At 42.6% G+C, this 17054-nt stretch overlaps 1 protein-coding gene across 3 annotated transcripts in view; it reads right to left on the bottom strand.

Moving 5' to 3' along the window:
* Positions 1-17054, bottom strand: part of rictora (RPTOR independent companion of MTOR, complex 2 a) — a 232197-nt gene that overhangs the window by 71197 nt on the left and 143946 nt on the right. For all 3 annotated transcript variants that reach the window (XM_041186007.1, XM_041186005.1, XM_041186006.1), the window contains 3 exons: positions 16588-16655; positions 15781-15848; positions 5723-5805 (listed from right to left, as the gene is read on the bottom strand). In XM_041186007.1, coding sequence (XP_041041941.1) covers positions 5723-5805; positions 15781-15848; positions 16588-16655 — 219 coding nt within the window. The remainder of the gene's footprint in view (positions 1-5722; positions 5806-15780; positions 15849-16587; positions 16656-17054) is intronic.

Raw genomic sequence — 17054 nt, 5'->3', positions numbered from 1 at the left:
AGTCTGTCCAACCTTTCCTCATAAGGCAACCTGCTCATTTCAGGTATGTCTCGAAAACCTCCTCCAGCACATTTACATTCTTCCTTAAATAAGGAAACCAAAGCTGCATACAGTATTCGAGATATGGTCTCACCAATGCCCTATATAACTGAAGCATAACGTCCTTGCTATTATGTTCAATTTCTCTCGTAATAAAAGATAGCATTCCATTGGCCTTCTTAATCACTTGCTGTACCTGCATGCTAACTTTGTGATACATGCACTAGAACACCTGGATCCCTCTACACCTTGGAATTCCACAGTCGTTCTCCATTTAAGTAACACTCTTGATTATTCTTCCTGCCAAAGTGAACAACTTCACATTTTCCCACATTATCCTCCATCTGCCAGATTTTTGCCCATTCATATCTATATCCGTCTGCAACCACCTTATGCCCTCTTCACAGCATACTTTCCTATCTTTGTGCCATCTGCAAATTTAGCTACCATGCCTTCACTTCCCTCATCTAATTCACTGATATAATTTGTAAAAAGTTGAGGCCCCAGCACAGACCTCTGCAGGATTCCACTTGTCACATCCTGCCAATCAGAAAAAGACCCATTTATGCATATTCTGTTTTCTGCCAGCCAGCCAATCTTCTATCCAGGCTAATATGTTGTTCCCTACACCATGAGCTTTTATTTTCCACAATAACCTGTGATGTGGCACCTGATCAAATGCCTTCCGGAAATCTATGTACATCATGTTTACAACCCCCCTTTATCCACAGTGCATGTTACTCCTTCAAGGAACACCAATAAAGTGTTCAATATATCACTTTATGATTTCCTTTTCACAAAACTATACTGACTCTTCCCGATTACCTTCAGTTTTTCTAGGTGCTCTGCTATAACCATTTTAATGGTTGATTCTAACACCTTCCCCACAATCAACATCAAGCTAACTGACCTATAGTTTCCTGTTTTCTGCCTCCCTCCCTTCTTGAATAAAAGGGTTATATTTGCTAATTTCCAGTCTAATGGAACCTTTCCAGAATCTGGCAAATTTTGGAAAATTAAAACCAACACATCTACTACATCATTAGCCACCTTTTAAGATCCTAGGATGAAGTCCATCAGGACCCAGGGGCTTGTCAGCCCGCAGCTCCATCGGTTTGCTCAGTGCCACTTCCTTAGTGATTGTAATTTCATCAAATTCCTCTCTCCCATCTAGCTCCTGATTTACAGCTATTACTGGAACGTTGTTTATATCTTCCCTGGTGAGAACAGAAGCAAAATATTTGTTCATTTCATCCATCATTTCCTTATTTTCTACTACTACCTCCCTATTGTTATTCTCTAGAGGACCAACATTCACTTTACTCTTATCCTTTTTAACTACCTGTAGAAACTTTTGCTATCCGTTTTAATATTTCTAGCTTGTCACTCCTTGCTGTTCTTTATATTCTGACCAATCACCTAACCTGCCACTCATCTTGGCACAGTTGAATGCTTTTTCCCCCAAGTTTGATGCTTTCCCCAACTTCTTTAGTTAACTATGGGTCCTCTCTTGAGAATTTTTCTTTATAGTAGGAATATACTTATTCTGAGTTTTGAGTGTCAACTCTGCCTGATTATATTATGACTTTCTAAATGTCCTTCCTGAGCAATGAATTCCTGTGTTTTCCTATAATTTCCGGTTCTCTGGCTCCCTCCTTTTTTGAATGGGGACCTTACATCTATGGTTTTCTAATCTGCTGGGACTTTTCCAGAATCTAGGGAATTTTGGAAGATTACAACCAATAAATCCTTCATCATTGCAGCCATTTATTTTAAGGACGTAGACCATCAGGTCCAGGGGATTCATCAGCCTCTTGGACCCTTAGTTTGCTTAGTTCTTTTAAAAAAAAATTCATTCATGGGATGTGGGCGTTGCTGGCTAGGCCAGCATTTATTACCTATCCCTAATTGCATTTGCTCAGAGGGCAGTTAAGAGTCAACCACATTGCTATGTGCTCTGAAGTCACATGTAGGTCAGACCAGGTAAGGACAGCAGGTTTCCTTTCCCAGAAGACATTAGTGAACCAGATGGGTTTTTACAACAATTGACAGTAGTTCCATGGTCATTAGACTTTTATTTCCAGATTTTTATTGAATTCCAATTCTACCATCTGCCATTGCGTGATTCGAACCCAGGTCCCCAGAGCATTACCCTGGGTCTCTAGGTTATTAGTCTAGCAAGAATATCACTGTGCCATTGCCTCCCTCTTTTTCTCTTATCATAGTGATTGCTTTAAATTCCTCCCTATGCTTTGTCCCTTGATTTTCTACTATTCTTGGGAAGCGTTTAGTGTCTTCTACTGTGAAGTCAGATACAAAATCTTTGTTCAAAGTCTGATATTTGTTTCCCATTTTTAATTTCCCAATCCCAACCTCTTAAGGGACAAACGTTTGTAGTTACTTTAAAAGAAAATACATACTGGTAGAAGTGCTTACTGTCTGTTGTCATATTCCTTGCTAGTTTACTCTCATTTTCTGATTTATTCCCCTTTTTTTTGAAGTCATCCTTTGCTGGTGTCTAATATTTTCCCAATCCTCTGGCCTACCACTAATCTTCACAGTACTTAAGGCTTTTCCTTTCAATTCAATACCATCCTTAACTTCCTTAGTTAGCCACAGATGATTCATCCTTCTCATGGAGTCAATGGCTTCTCTTCCTGCTCCTGCAGCATTATCACCAGTAAGGATCTATTCCTGGATTAATTTATCTAAATGTTACTCCATGGTGACATCACCAAAAGCAGTGTTAGTTTTCATACGTATGCTGATGACACCCAGCCTTACCTCATCACCACCTCTCTCAACTCCTCCACTGCTGCTAAACTACCATATTGCTTGTCCACATCAGTACTGGACGAGTTGAAACTTCCTCCAATTAAATATTGGCAAGACTGAAGCCATTGTTTTTGACCCTCACTCCAAACTTCGTTCCTCTCCCTGACAGCAATCTGAGGTTAAACCAATCTGCTTGCAACTTTGGCGTCATATTTGACTCCAAGATGAGTTTCAGGCCGCATATTCGTGCCATCACGAAGACTGCCTATTTCCACCTGTGTAAGATTGCCCAATGTTATCAGTCTTTTCCTATCCGCTGCTGAAATCCTCATTCATGTCTTCCTTACCTCTAGATTATTCCAACATACTCCTGACCGGTCTCTGACATTCTACCCCCCCCCCCATAAATGGTCATTCAGAACTCCGCTGCCTGTGTTTTAGCTCGCACCAAGTCCCATCAGCTTATCACCCCTGAACTCGCTGACCTACATTGGCAGCTGGTTAAGCAATGTCTTGATTTTAAAATTCTCATCCTTGTTTTCAAATTCCTCCATGGCCACGTCCCTCCCCATCCCTCCAACCCCACAACCCTCTGAGATATTTGCACTCCTCTAATTCTGGCCTCTTGAGTATCCTCAATTTTAATTGCTCCATTATTATATTAAAGATGCCATATAAATACAAGTAGTGGTTGTGCCATGGTATTCTTTTACATACCACCTGTCAGGGCAGAACCTCTAATCCAAAGGATGGAGCTTCCAACGTGCACCACTCCCTCAGTAAAAGACTTGTATTCAAAGTGCTGCATGGTCAACCTAGATAACATGATCAAGTGGGACTTGAACCCAAAACCTTCCAGCTCAAAATTGAGTACGAACCATGAGCCAAGATCTTCCACAAAAGTCACTGCATTACACTTTGCCATCAATTTCTGCCAAGTCAATTCTGGCAACCTATGCCATACGAGTCATTAGCTGTCAATAGGTGCATCAAGCAAATTACAAAGAATTTGTTTGCAAGAGCAAACACTTCATTTCCTTTCCTGTGAAAATGATTGCACCAGCTTAGAACTGAGGGCATCCTGGCTAAGTTTGCAGATGATACAAAGATAGGTGGAGGGACAGGTAGTATTGAGGAGGCAGGGAGGCTGCAGAAGGATTTGGACAGGTTAGGAGAATGGGCAAAGAAGTGGCAGATGGAATACAACCTGGGGAAGTGTGAGGTCACGCTCTTTGGTAGGAAGAATAGAGGCATTTTAAATGGGGAGAGAATTCAGAAATCTGGAGTGCAAAGGGACTTGGGAGTCCTAGTCCAGGATTCTCTTAAGGTTAACTTGCAGGTTGATGCAGTAGTTAGGAAGGCAAATGCAATGTTGCATTTATTTCGAGAGCACTAGAATATAAAAGCAGGGATGTGCTGCTGAGGCTTTATAAGGCTCTGGTCAGACCACATTTAGAATATTGAGCAATTTTGGGCCCCATATCTCAGGAAGGATATGCTGGCCCTGGAAAGGGTCCAGAGGAGGTTCATGAGAATGATCCCAGGAATGAAAGGCTTAACATATGAGGAACGTTTGAGGACTCTGGGTCTATACTCGATGGAGTTTAGAAGGATGATGGGGGATCGGATTGAAACTTACAGAATACTGAAAGGCCTGGATAGAATGGACGTGGGGAAGATGTTTTCATTAGTAGGAGAGACTAGGACCCGAGGGCACAGCCTCAGAGTAAAGGGAAGACCTTTTAGAACAGAGATGAGGAGAAACTTCTTTCGCCAGATAGTGGTGAATGTATGGAATTCATTGCCACAGAAGGCTGTGGAGGCCAGGTCATTGAGTGTATTTAAGATGGAGATAGATAGGTTCTTGATTGGTAAGGGGATCAAAGGTTACGGGGAGAAGGCGGGAGAATGGGGTTGAGAAACTTATCAGCTATGAATGAATGGTGGAGCAGACTCGATGGGCTGAATGGCCTAATTTCTGCTCCTATGTCTTTTGGTCTTATAGAATCATAGCTTGATCGTGCACATAATGAGGCCACTTAGCCCATTTTGTCTGTGCCGGCTCTTTGAAACAGCTATCCAACTAGTCCTACTCCCCTGCTCTTTCTCCAGATTACAGAACCATTCCCTGGTGGAAAGTTTCTCAAGGCTACCCACAAAGTGTGCAAACCAATGTGCTTATCCACCTCTTGATGGACAAGAAATTCTACTCTGTCATTGGTGAGGGAGGATGACAGTGACTCTCCTTTGGGCAGCATGCTCATTTTGCCAGCCAAAAACACTGCTTTTTGTCCTCCACATTGCAATTTCACTTCACACTTCTACCAGCCTCCATGGCTTAGTAATGATTGACAAATATTCCTATAAACTATAACAATATTTGCCCCATCAAAGCCTTTCACTTTTAAGTGCTTGAGCTGTTTTAATTTAAAGGTGCTGGTCCAATTTGCCATGTTGTCCATTAAGATTAGCTACCAGGACAAAGCCAAAGCTTTGGGATTTATGAGCAATGAGCAGTCTCTCAAAACTCCACACAGTCAGCTCAACATTTTCAGTTAGCTATTTACAGCTCAGCTTTTGCCTGGGCTGCAAAAGTAGGGCTAATCAGGCTAGACAAATATACTCAATACATGTCGCCAGAGCATTGGCCTAGTCTCTGGGATTACTATTCTAGTCACGTTGCCACGATGCCACCATCTCCTCTGATATTACACAGTCATAGACAATATGATCTGGAATAAATTGAATTTATTCCAACAATAAAGTAAAGCATGATAGGGTGGGACGGGGGATATGAAATTATAATTTTGGGTAACAGAATACACAATATTCTGAAGATTTCAACACCAATTAACTATTTGAAAAGAAAATGCCACATGTAACCAGAATAGTTTCAAATGCTACCTACCCGCACTTCCATATTTGGTATACAAAGTATTCCTATTAAAGATTGGATACCCGAGTTTCCGGGCCGGCATAGATTTATAATTCCTGCAAACCAAACACATTCAAGGCAAGCAATGTCAAATGAGGTTACAGACTCAAACAGCTTCAAATACAATACTTTCAAATTCAGATAAGTATTTTAAAAGACACAGAAACAGGTCATTTGGCCCAACCAGTCCATGCTGGTGTTTATGCTCCACTTGGGCCTTCTTCCATCTTTCTTCATCTAAATCTACCATCATAACCCTCCATCCCCTTCTCCCTCATATGCTTGTCTAGCTTCCCCTTAAATGAATCCATACTATTTGCTTCTACCACTCCCTGTGGTAGCAAGCTCCACATTCTCACCACTCTGTGAAGTTTCCACTAAATTTCCTATTGGATTTCTTGGTGACTATCTTATATTGATGGCCTCAAGTTATGCTCTTCTCCACAAGAGGAAACAACCTCTCTGTATCCACCTTATCAAATTAAAAGGCCTCTATTAGGTCACCCCTCAGCCTTCTGTTAGTACCTCCATATCTTTTTTATAATATGGCGACCAGAACTGCACATAGAACTCTAAGTGTAGTCTAACCAAGGTTTGATACAGGTTTAGCATAATTCTCCCATTTCTCAATTCTATCTCTATAGAAATAAAGCCTAGCACTTGGTTTGCTTTTTATGGCCTTGCTAACTTGCAGTGCAACTTGAACAATTAGTTCCTCTGCCCAACCTAGACTTGCATCTCCTAGTAATATTTTTTTCCTACCAAATGTACCACCTTACATTTCTCAGTATTGATCTTCATTTGGGTAGAACTTAAAAACAAAATAAAAACAGAAAAGGAGCAATCACATTGTTGGGAGTGTACCAAAGGCCCCCCAAACAGTCAGAGAAAGAGAAGAGCAGATATGTAGGAAAATTTCAGAGGAGTGTAAAAATAATAGGGTAGTAATGGTGGGGGATTTCAAATTCCCAAACATTAACTGGGTTAGTAATAATGTGATAGGTTTAGAGGGAGCGGAATTCTTAAAATGCATCCAGGGGAGCTTTTTAAACCAGAACGTAAGTCCTACAAGAGAGGGGGCGGTCCTGGACTTAATTTTAGGGAATGAACCCGAGCAAGTGGTAGAGGTATCAGTGGGGGAGCATTTTGCAGATAGTGATAATAACTCCATTAGATTCAAAGTTGTTATGGAAAAGGACAAGGATTGGCCAGAAATCAGAGTTCTAAAGGGAGAAGGCTGGTTTTAAAAAGGTCAGATATGATTTGGCCGGAGTGGACTGGGAGCAGCTACTTTTAGGTAAGTGTATCAGAGCAGTGGGACTCATTCAAGAAGGAAATAAGGAGAGTAGAGGGCCAACATATTCCAGTAAAGATAAAGGGTGGGACCAACAAGTCCAGGGAACCCTGGATGTCGAGGGATATAGAGGATTGGATAAAGAGAAAAAGGGAGGCTTATGGCAGATACTGAGGGCTCAAAACAGCAGAAGCCTTGGAGGAGTACAGAATGTGTAAGGGGAAACATAAAAAGGAAATTAGGAGAGCAAAAAGGGGGCATGAAAAAACATTGGCAGGTAAAATAAAGGAAAATCCAAAGTTATTTTACAAGTACATTAAGAGTATGAGGATAACTAGGGAAAGAGTAGGGCCCATTAAGGACCATAGTGCTAATTTGTGTGTGGAGCCGGAAGACGTAGGTAGGGTTCTAAATGAACACTTTGTGTCAGTGTTCACAAGTGAGAGGGACGGCGTGGGTATGGAAATCAGGCAGAAGGACTGTGATATAATTAAAGAAATTAGCATAGAAGGGGAGGGGGTTCAAAGTGGTCTGGCAGGCTTAAAAGTAGATAAATCCCCAGGCCCGGATGAAATGTATACCAGGCTGTTGAGTGAGGCAAGGGAAGATATAGCAAGGGCGCTGGCAATAATTTTCAATACTTCTCCTGCCACAGGAGAGGTGCCAGAAGACTGGAGGACAGCCAATGTGGTACCATTATTCAAGAAGGGAGGAAGGGATAAACCAGGGAACTACAGGCCAGTCAGTCTAACCTCAAGTGATGGGGAAACTACTGGAAGTGATTCTGAGGGACAGAATTAATCTACACTTGGAGAGGCAAGGATTAATCAAGGACAGTCAGCATGGTTTTGTTAAGGGGAGGTCACGTCTGACCAATTTGATTGAATTTTTCAAAGAGGTGACCAGGTGTGGCGAAGACGTTTGACGTAGTCTAGTTGGACTTCAGCAAGGCTTTTGATAAGGTCCCGCATGGGAGACTGATAACAAATGTAAAAGCCCATGGGATCCAAGGTAATGTGGCAAATTGGCTGAGTGGCAGGAAGCAGAGGGTGATGGTCGAGGGGTGTTTTTGTGACTGAATGCCTGTGTCCAGTGGGGTTCCACAGGGATCGGTGTTGGGTCCTTTGCTCTTTGTGGTGTATATAAACGATTTAGACTTGAATGTAGGAGGGTTATTTGTGGATGACACGAAAATTGATAGGGTGGTAAATCGTGAAGAGGATAGCCTTAGATTACAGAAGGATATAGATAGGCTGGTTAGATGGGCTGATCAGTGGCAAATGGAATTTAATCCATGTGAAGTGATGTACTTGGGCAGGACAAACAAGGCATGGGAATACATGATGAATGGTAGGATCCTGGGAAGTACAGAGGATCAGAGGGACCTTGGTGTGCATGTCCACCGGTCCCTCAAAGTTGCAGGACAGGTAGATAAAGTGGTTAAGAAGGCATATGGGATATTTGCCTTTATTAGCTGAGGCATAGAATATAAGAGCAGGGAGATTATGCTGGAACTGTATAAAACGCTGGTTAGGCCACAGCTAGAGTATTGCGTGCAGTTCTGGAATCCACATTATAGGAAGGATGTGATTGCACTAGAGAGAGTGCACAGGAGATTTACCAGTATGTTGCCTGGGTTGGAGAGTTTTAGTTATGAGGAGAGATTGGATAGGCTGGGGTTATTTTCCTTGGAGCAGAGGAGATTGAGGGGGGACATGATTGAGATGTATAAAATTATGAAGGGCATAGATAGGGTAGACAGGAAGGAACTTTTCCCCTTGGTGGAGGAATCAATAACCAGCGGGCATAGATTTAAGGTAAAGGGCAGGAGGTTCAGAGGGGATGTGAGGAAGAATTTTTTCACCCAGAGGGTGGTGGGAATCTGGAACTGTCTGCCTGAAAGGGTGGTAGAGGCAGAAACTCTGCTAACATTTGAGAAGTATTTGGATGTGCACTTGTGATGCCATGGCATACAAGGCTATGGGCCTAGTGCTGGAAAATGGGATTAGAATAGTTAGGCACTTGTTTGACCGGCGCAGACTCGATGGGCCGAAGGGCCTTTTTCTGTGCTGTAGACTTCTATGACAATAATAGACTTGCAGAAAGGGCAAATAAATGTTCTCCTGTAATTTGTTAGTCGTACTCAGTTTTGAGAAGTTAACATTAAAGGGCATAAATAATAGACACCATCAAGTGATGTAAAGCCAAAAATAAAGCTGTTGATGAGAATGTTTCATGTAGCAAAATTAACTCCCCCGATTGCGGTTTATATATAAAATAATGGATACCTGAGTGAGTTCCAAACTGAAATCTAATAGAGAGGCTCGATGATGCATATAGAATAACATACCCACTGTGACTTCCAGGTTCAAATTACATTTGATTAACTTGAAGGAAAATGCATCGTGACCTGCTGTTTCCTGTGCCATATGGCTAGTTAAATTAATTGGGGTTAACAGCATTGAATACCCTGAATTTCAGCCATGCTTAATTGCTCTGCCACTGACTGGGAGTTGAAATAACAGTAGGTTAGCAGCTAGCCAGTTCTGGACTATAACGGCGGAGGCTTGTAGGGCACCAATTTCCACAATGTTGCTACCTCAGTATCCTGGGAAAGGAGATCAGCTGGGAGCACAGGACCTGAACAGTCCTTATGAACTCAGCCAGGAGCATGGTCAAGTTCTGCAACATATTATAAAGAGGGTAAATAGCCTCTAGCAAAAACTCCACCATTACATCTTTTTGGATAGTGGGATGCCTTAAGGGGTCTCTGATATAACCAAGGGACCTGTGGGATCATGAAGTGCTGACTTTACCTCTCCAATCCCAAGCAATGTATGGAACCACTGCCTTATCAGTGGCCTTGGATTCAATCGGACCTTTTAACAACATGGTCTTTTGAGGTCTTACGACAGTATGCCGAAAGTGATCATACAAAATACTCCCTTTTTGGTGTGCCGTTCACTATCAATGAGTCAGGAATGTATCAAAGAAACAGATTTTATCAGACAGCGTCACACTGAGCATTGACTGTTAAAACATTCCTCTTAACCTCTTAGAGCTTTAAATTATACCACACCAGTTTTCACATCACTGGCATTGACACAGCCAGGAATATCAGGAGACCAATGACAGAGGAGCCGAGAGGTAAAAGAGCAAGCTGCTGGTGCTGGAGGGTGGGTCTCAGTGGATTGACCAGATTTGGAGAAAATCAAGCGTGAAGTCATAGGGAACTAGGTAAGTGTTTCGTTGGTGAGTAAGGATATAATGTTGGAATTGTATAAATCACTGGTGAGGCCACAACCGGAGTATTGTGTGCCGTTCTGGTCACCACATTACAGGAAGGACGTAATAGCTCTGGAGAGTGTGCAGAGGAGGTTTACAAGAATATTGCCAGGCTTAGAAAAATGTAGCTACAAGGAGAGATTGGATAGGTTGGGGTTATTTTCCTTAGAACAAAGGAGGCTGAGAGGTGACTTGGTTGAGGTGTACAAAATTATATGGGGAATAGATAGAGTGTACAGGATAAAATTGTTTCCCTTGGTGGAGAATTCTAGAACCAGGGGACATAGATTCAAGATAAGTGGCAGAAGGTGTAGGGGGGACATAAGGAAGAACTTTTTTTACACAGAGGGTAGTGGGTGTCTGGAATTCACTGCCCAAGTTGGTGGTAAAGGCAGAAACTCTAAACTCTTTTAAAAAAGTACTTGGATCTGCACCTTAAGTGCTGTAAGCTGCAGGGCTATGGGCCAAGTGCAGGAAGGTGGGATTAGAAAGGGCACCTGGGTGTCCTCGGGCTGGCATGGACAAGATGGGCCGAATGGCCTCCTTCTGTGCTGTAACTTTTCTATGGTTTTATGATTCTTCTGGAACCAGAGAGTAGGTTATATTAGAATTGGTATTGTGTAATGTGACAGGATTAATTAATGAACCTAGAGTAAAGGCAACCCTAAGTAGCAGCTAGCACAATTTGATTGAATTTTACATCCAGTTTGAAAGGGAGAAGAGTGGGTCTAAGACTAGTATTTTAAACTTAAATAAGGGCAACTATGTGGACATGAAAGCTGAGCTAGCTGGACTGAACTGGGATACTAGGTTAGAAGATAGATCAATAGAGAAGCAGACATATAAGGGGATATATCAGAATACTCAGAAAGAGTATATTCCTACTATAAAGAAAAATTTTAAGGGGAGGACCCACTATCTGTGGTTAATTAAAGAAGTTAGGGAAAGCATCAAACTTAAGGGAAAAGCATATAACTGTGCAAAGATGAGTGGCAGGTCTGATGATTAGTCAGAATACAAAGAACAGCAGAGAATGACAAAGGTTAATCAGGAGAAAGAAATTAGAGTATGAGAGGAAGCTAGCTAGAAATGTAAAAATGGATAGCAAGAAGTGCTACAGGTATTTAAAAAGGAAAAGAGTAAGTAAAGTGAATGCTGGTCCTCTAGAGAATAACAATGGGGAGTTAATAGTAGATAATAAGGAAATGGTGGATGAAATGAACATATATTTTGCTTCTGTTCTCACCAGAGAAGAGACAAAAAACATTCCAGTAAAAGCTGTAAATCAGGAGGTGGAAGGGAAAGAGGCAATTGGTGAAGTTAAAATTACTAGGGAAGCGCTGTTGAGCAAACTGATGGAGTTGCAAGCTGACAAGTCTTTGGGTCCTGATGGACTTCATCCTAGGGACTTAAAAGAGGTGGCTAATCAGGTAGATGTGTTGATGTTAATTTTCCGAAATTCCCTCAATTCTGGAAAGGTTCCATCAGACTGAAAAATAGCGAGGGAGGGAGGCAGAAAACAGGAAACTAAAGGGCAGTTAGCTTGACATCAGTCATGGGGAAGGTGTTAGAATCAAATCATTAAGGAGACTATAGCTGGGCACTTAAAAAAAAACTCAAGGCTATCGGGAAGAAGCAGCATGGTTTTGTGAAAGGGAGCTGTACAGCAACCAATTTAGTAAGTGGTGTCGTGGTATTGTCACTGGACCAGTAATTCAGAGACCCAGGCTCGAATCCCACCACAGAATTTGAATTCACTAAGTAATTCTGGAATTATGACAAAACCAATGTTGATTGTCATAAAAACCCATCTGGTTCACTAATGTCCTTTCGGAAATCTGCCATCCTTACCTGGTCTAGCTTGTGTGTCTCTCAACTGCCCTCAAATAGCCTAGCAAGCCACTCGAACAGACCATGCAGTATTGACATAGGCATCAGAAATTACAAAATCAGCCCTGTCAACCGTGCAAAGTCCTCCTTGCGTCAAAATTGAGAGAGCTGTCCCACAGACTAGTCATACTTATGGAATTATATCTTACATTGTCCCAGACACCACCCTCACCATCCTTGGGTGCGTCCTGTCCCACCAGCAAGGCAAATCCAGCAGAGGTGGTGGCACTGTAATATACAGTCAAGAGGAAGTTGTCCTGGGACTCCACAATATTGATTGCAGACCCCATAAAGTCTCATGGCATCAGTTCAAATGTGGGCAAGGAAACCACACCCCACCCACTACCCCTCCTCAGCAGATAAATCAGTACTCCATGTTGAACACCACTTGGAGGAAGCACTGAGGGTGGCAAGGGTGCAGAATGTCCTCTGGGTGGGGATCTTCAATCACCAAGAGAGGCGCGATAGCACCACTACTGACCGAGCTAGCAGAGTCCTAAAGCCTAGCTGCTCGACTAGGTCTGTGGCAGGTGGAGGGAACCAACAAGAGGAAAGCACATAGTTGACCGCATCCTCATCAACCTGCCTGTCGCAGATACATCTGTACGTGATAGTATTGGTAGAAATGACCACAGCACAGTCATTGTGGAGACAAAATCCCATCTTCACATTGAAAATACCCAACATCATGTTGTGTAACACCACCACCATTCTAAATGGGAAAGATTTCTAACAGGATCGAGCAATTCAAGATTGGATATCCAAAAGGTGCTGTGGACCAACAGCAGCATCAGAACTGTACTCAACCAGTCTATAACCTCATGTCCTGGCTTATCCCCCTACTCTACCATTACTACCAAGCCAGGGGATCAACCCTGGTCCAAGGAGGGCATGCCAGGAGCAGCAAAAGGTGTCAACCTGGTGAAGCTACGACACAGGGCTACTTGTGTGCCAAACATTCAAAAGCAGCAAGCAGCAGAGCTAAACAATTCCACAACCAATGGCTCAGATCTAAGCTCTGCAGTCTTGCCACATCCAGTCGTGAATGGTGGTGGACAATTAAACAACTCATCGGAGGGGGAGCCTCCACAAATATCTCCAACCTCAATGACGGGTGATCCCAGCGCATCAGTGCAAGAGAAGGTTGAAGCATTTTCAACAATCTTCAGCCAGAAGTGCCAAGTGTATGATGCATCTTGACCTCCTCCAGAGGTCCCCAGCATCACAAATGCCAGCCTTCAGCGAATCCGATTCACTCCACATGATATCAAGAAATAGCTGAAGGCACTGGATGCTGCAAAGGCTATGGGCCCAGACAACATTGTGCCATTTGTACTGAAGACTTGTGCTCCAGAACTTGTTGCGCCCCTCGTCAAGCTGTTCCAGTACAGTTACAACACTGACATCTACCTGGCTATGTGGAAAATTGCTCAGGTATGTCCTGTACACAAAAGGCAGGACAAATCAACCCAGCCAATTACCACCCCATCAGTCTACCCTCAATCATCAGTAAAGTGATGGAAGGGGTGATCAATGGTGCTATTAACTGGCATTTGCTTAGCAATAACCTGTTCACTGGCACTCAGTTTGGGTTCTGCCAGGGCCACTTGGCTCCTGATTACAGCCTTAGTTCAAAAATAGGCAAAAGAGCTGAACTCCAGAGGTGAGAGTGATTGTTCTTGACGTCAAGGCCGCATTTGACCGAGTGTGGCATCAAGGAGCCCTAGCAAAACTGGAGTCAGTGGGAATCAGGCGGAAAACTCTCCACTGGTTGGAGGATACCTAGCACAAAGGAAGATGGTTGTGGTTGTTAGAAGTCAATCACCTCAGTTCCAGGGCATCAATGGAGTTCCTCAGGGTAGTGTCCTAGATCAAACCACCTTCAGCTGCTTCATCAATGGCCTTCCTTCCATCATAAGGTCAGAAGTGGGGATGCTCACGGAAGATTGCACAATGTTCAGTACCATTCACGATTCCTCAGATTTTGAAACAGTCCATGTCCAAATGCAGCAAGACCTGGACAATATCCAAGCTTAGGCTGACAAGGGGCAAGTAACATTCACGCCACACAAGAACCGGGCAATGAGCATCTCCAACAAGAGAGAATCTAACCATCATCCCTCCACATTCAATGGCATTACCATAGTTGAATTCCCCCACTGTCAACAACCTGGGGGTTACCATTGACCAGAAACTGAACTGGACTAGCCATATAAATACTGTGGCTACAAGAATAGAATATTCAAGAAGTGGGGTGAAAACTTGATGCCTATCTAGCAGATACCAAGCCATTTGTTTATATTACTAATAAAATTGGTACTATGAAAGGGGTTTCATTGCTAAAAGGTGGAGTTCAAAGAGGCTGGTGGGACAATGAGAACTTGAATTCAATCAGTGGTGATAGGTATAACTTCAGTAGTTTTGGGTGTGGAGAGCCTAAGATCAAAAGGCAGCTGCAAGCCTCTAACTGGCTCCACAGTGAAAAGTGCCTCATTTTGAATTCGTTAGGTGAAAATGCTTTGCCTGGTGTTTGGTTAAGTCTATGGGTTGCTGTTGCCTTAATGGAGATTAGTTTGGGAATTTATTAAAAGTTATGATAGTAGTAATTTGTAGCCAGGCGTACATATATTTTAACCTGTGTAAATTAATACAATGTTTCATTTAGTTTAATGTAAAACCTCAAGAGCTCGTGGTCTGATTCCTGAGTTTAGAGTCGCATCTCAAACATAACACTTAAAATTATTGGTTATGACAGTCATTTAAAGTTTCCCTCTGAGTTTTTTTAAAATAACTCCGCTTTACCAACTGCATCAGTCATAACAAGCTTAACTGGTCTGTGGGCCAGCCCTCCTAAATTTTGGCACAAGCCCCCAAATGTTACTTAGGGAAACTTTGCAGGTCTAGGTGCTGTTGTTGTTTCTGGTGCCTTGGTTGAAGCCAGGTGGTCAAAGCGAGGTGGTCAATCTGGTTTCATTCCGTTTTTTTAATACTTAGTTATGGTTTGATACAACCGGGTGGCTTTTCAGAGGGCATTTAAGCATCAACCACATTGCTGTAGGTCTGGAGACACATGTACACCAGATCAGGCAAGGATGGCAGATTTCCTTCCCTAAACAATAGTGAACCAGATGGGTATCCTGTTACAACAATTCACAATGGTTTCATGGTCAATATTACTGAGATTAACTTTTTAATTCCAGATTTACTAAATTAATTTAAATTCCATCTGCTGCCGTGGTGGGGTTTGAACCTGTGACCACGGAGCATTAGCCTGGGCTTCTGGATTACAAGTCCTGTGACATTACCACTATGCTACCGCCGCCCCTAAACTGAGACAATTCAAACAAAGACATCATCAATCGTTTATACCATCCCTCGGATAACACTAAGATGCCACGCTTGTATTCTTCCTATCTGGACTCCAGTCCTGCACTGCATAGTTCATTCAATACTCTCAGGGTAATTGGGGATGGGTAATAAGTACTGCCTTGCCTGTGTTTGCCACATCTGAAGAATACTGATAGAACAGTTGACATGGGATATGCACCTTGTTGAGTCTTACCTGCCCAAGATCGGAAGGCAGCTACTATTGCCATTTTGCTGGCTAATAACCGTGCTTCTCTGTCTTCTCTGCATGAAATCAAGAAATAAACTATTACACCTCTGAAAGCAACAACTACATTTGGTTTTTTCACTGCTGAAGGTGCTGAGGTATAATCATACAGTCACCAGCACTGTACACTACTGCACCGTATGGTTACTTTTCTAATATGCACCAGACAGAAAGTGCCAGTAGGCTTCACTTCTGCAGAGGGAATTACAGCTGAATCCAGTCCTGTTCTTGCCTAATATCCTTACTCGCCCAAGTGTGAATCGCTGGATCGTGACCAGGGGCAGGGGCAGAAATCCTGCTTTATTTTTCCTCTCTCTAGATAAGGCAGTTGTAGCAGCCCCCCCCCTCCCCAAATCCCAAATCCTCTTGATGCCCCCCCAGTGGAAATAGGTAATTCAGCATACAGACTATGAGAAATCTGGGAACCTCACTGGCCTCCACTACACCAGAGTATTTATCCATAATAATATGAAAACAAAATATTACAGGTGCTGGAAATCTGAAATAAAAACAGAAAGGGCTGGAAAAACTCAGCAGTTCTGGAAGCATCGGTGGAGAAAGAAACGGAGTTAACATTGAGTCAAATATGACTGTTTCTTGGAACATGTGTATTTACCTACTAAACACTCAGGGAAAGCCCTCCTTCTCTGGTTGGTAGGTTCTGGAACTTATTACTCTGCCTGTGCCTCTCACAATAAATCTCTTCAGGGTAATGCATTTTATTGTATTTTAAAGAATACGAAAGAGAGAACTTACTTGAGTTGTCCCTCTGCAGTGTCTGGATTATGTCTGTAGTGAAAATCAGTGTAGGGTGCTAAAATTTGCTGCAATAAAGAAGAAAACAACATAGTTCCTACAATTTCAGCTTGTCTTAAAATAAACCAAAACACTTCAGAATATCAATTCATTCGCATTAGAGATATAGATTGTAAAATGCTCTCTATGCATCACCCACCCAATGCTTAGCATGCAGTATCTACAATCCTGGGTGATAGTAAAACCCTATGTAAAGTTTTTCCTATTCCAAGCTATGCAGCAGCAAAGCTCACAAACTCAGCACTCACCTGAAAACAAAGTCAGCCTAACAACTCCCAAGGTGACAACATATGCTCTGCCTTTGATAGGTAAGAGTGGAATCAAATAAGAGCAGTACCAATGAGCTAACTGCTTCACATATGCATCTCTAACCATGTGAAGATATAAGGTTGAATCTATACTTTTGA

The sequence above is a fragment of the Carcharodon carcharias genome, chromosome 4, assembly GCF_017639515.1.
Source record: "Carcharodon carcharias isolate sCarCar2 chromosome 4, sCarCar2.pri, whole genome shotgun sequence".
Classification (NCBI taxonomy): domain Eukaryota; kingdom Metazoa; phylum Chordata; class Chondrichthyes; order Lamniformes; family Lamnidae; genus Carcharodon; species Carcharodon carcharias.
This window is presented reverse-complemented; position numbering and strand designations above follow the sequence as displayed.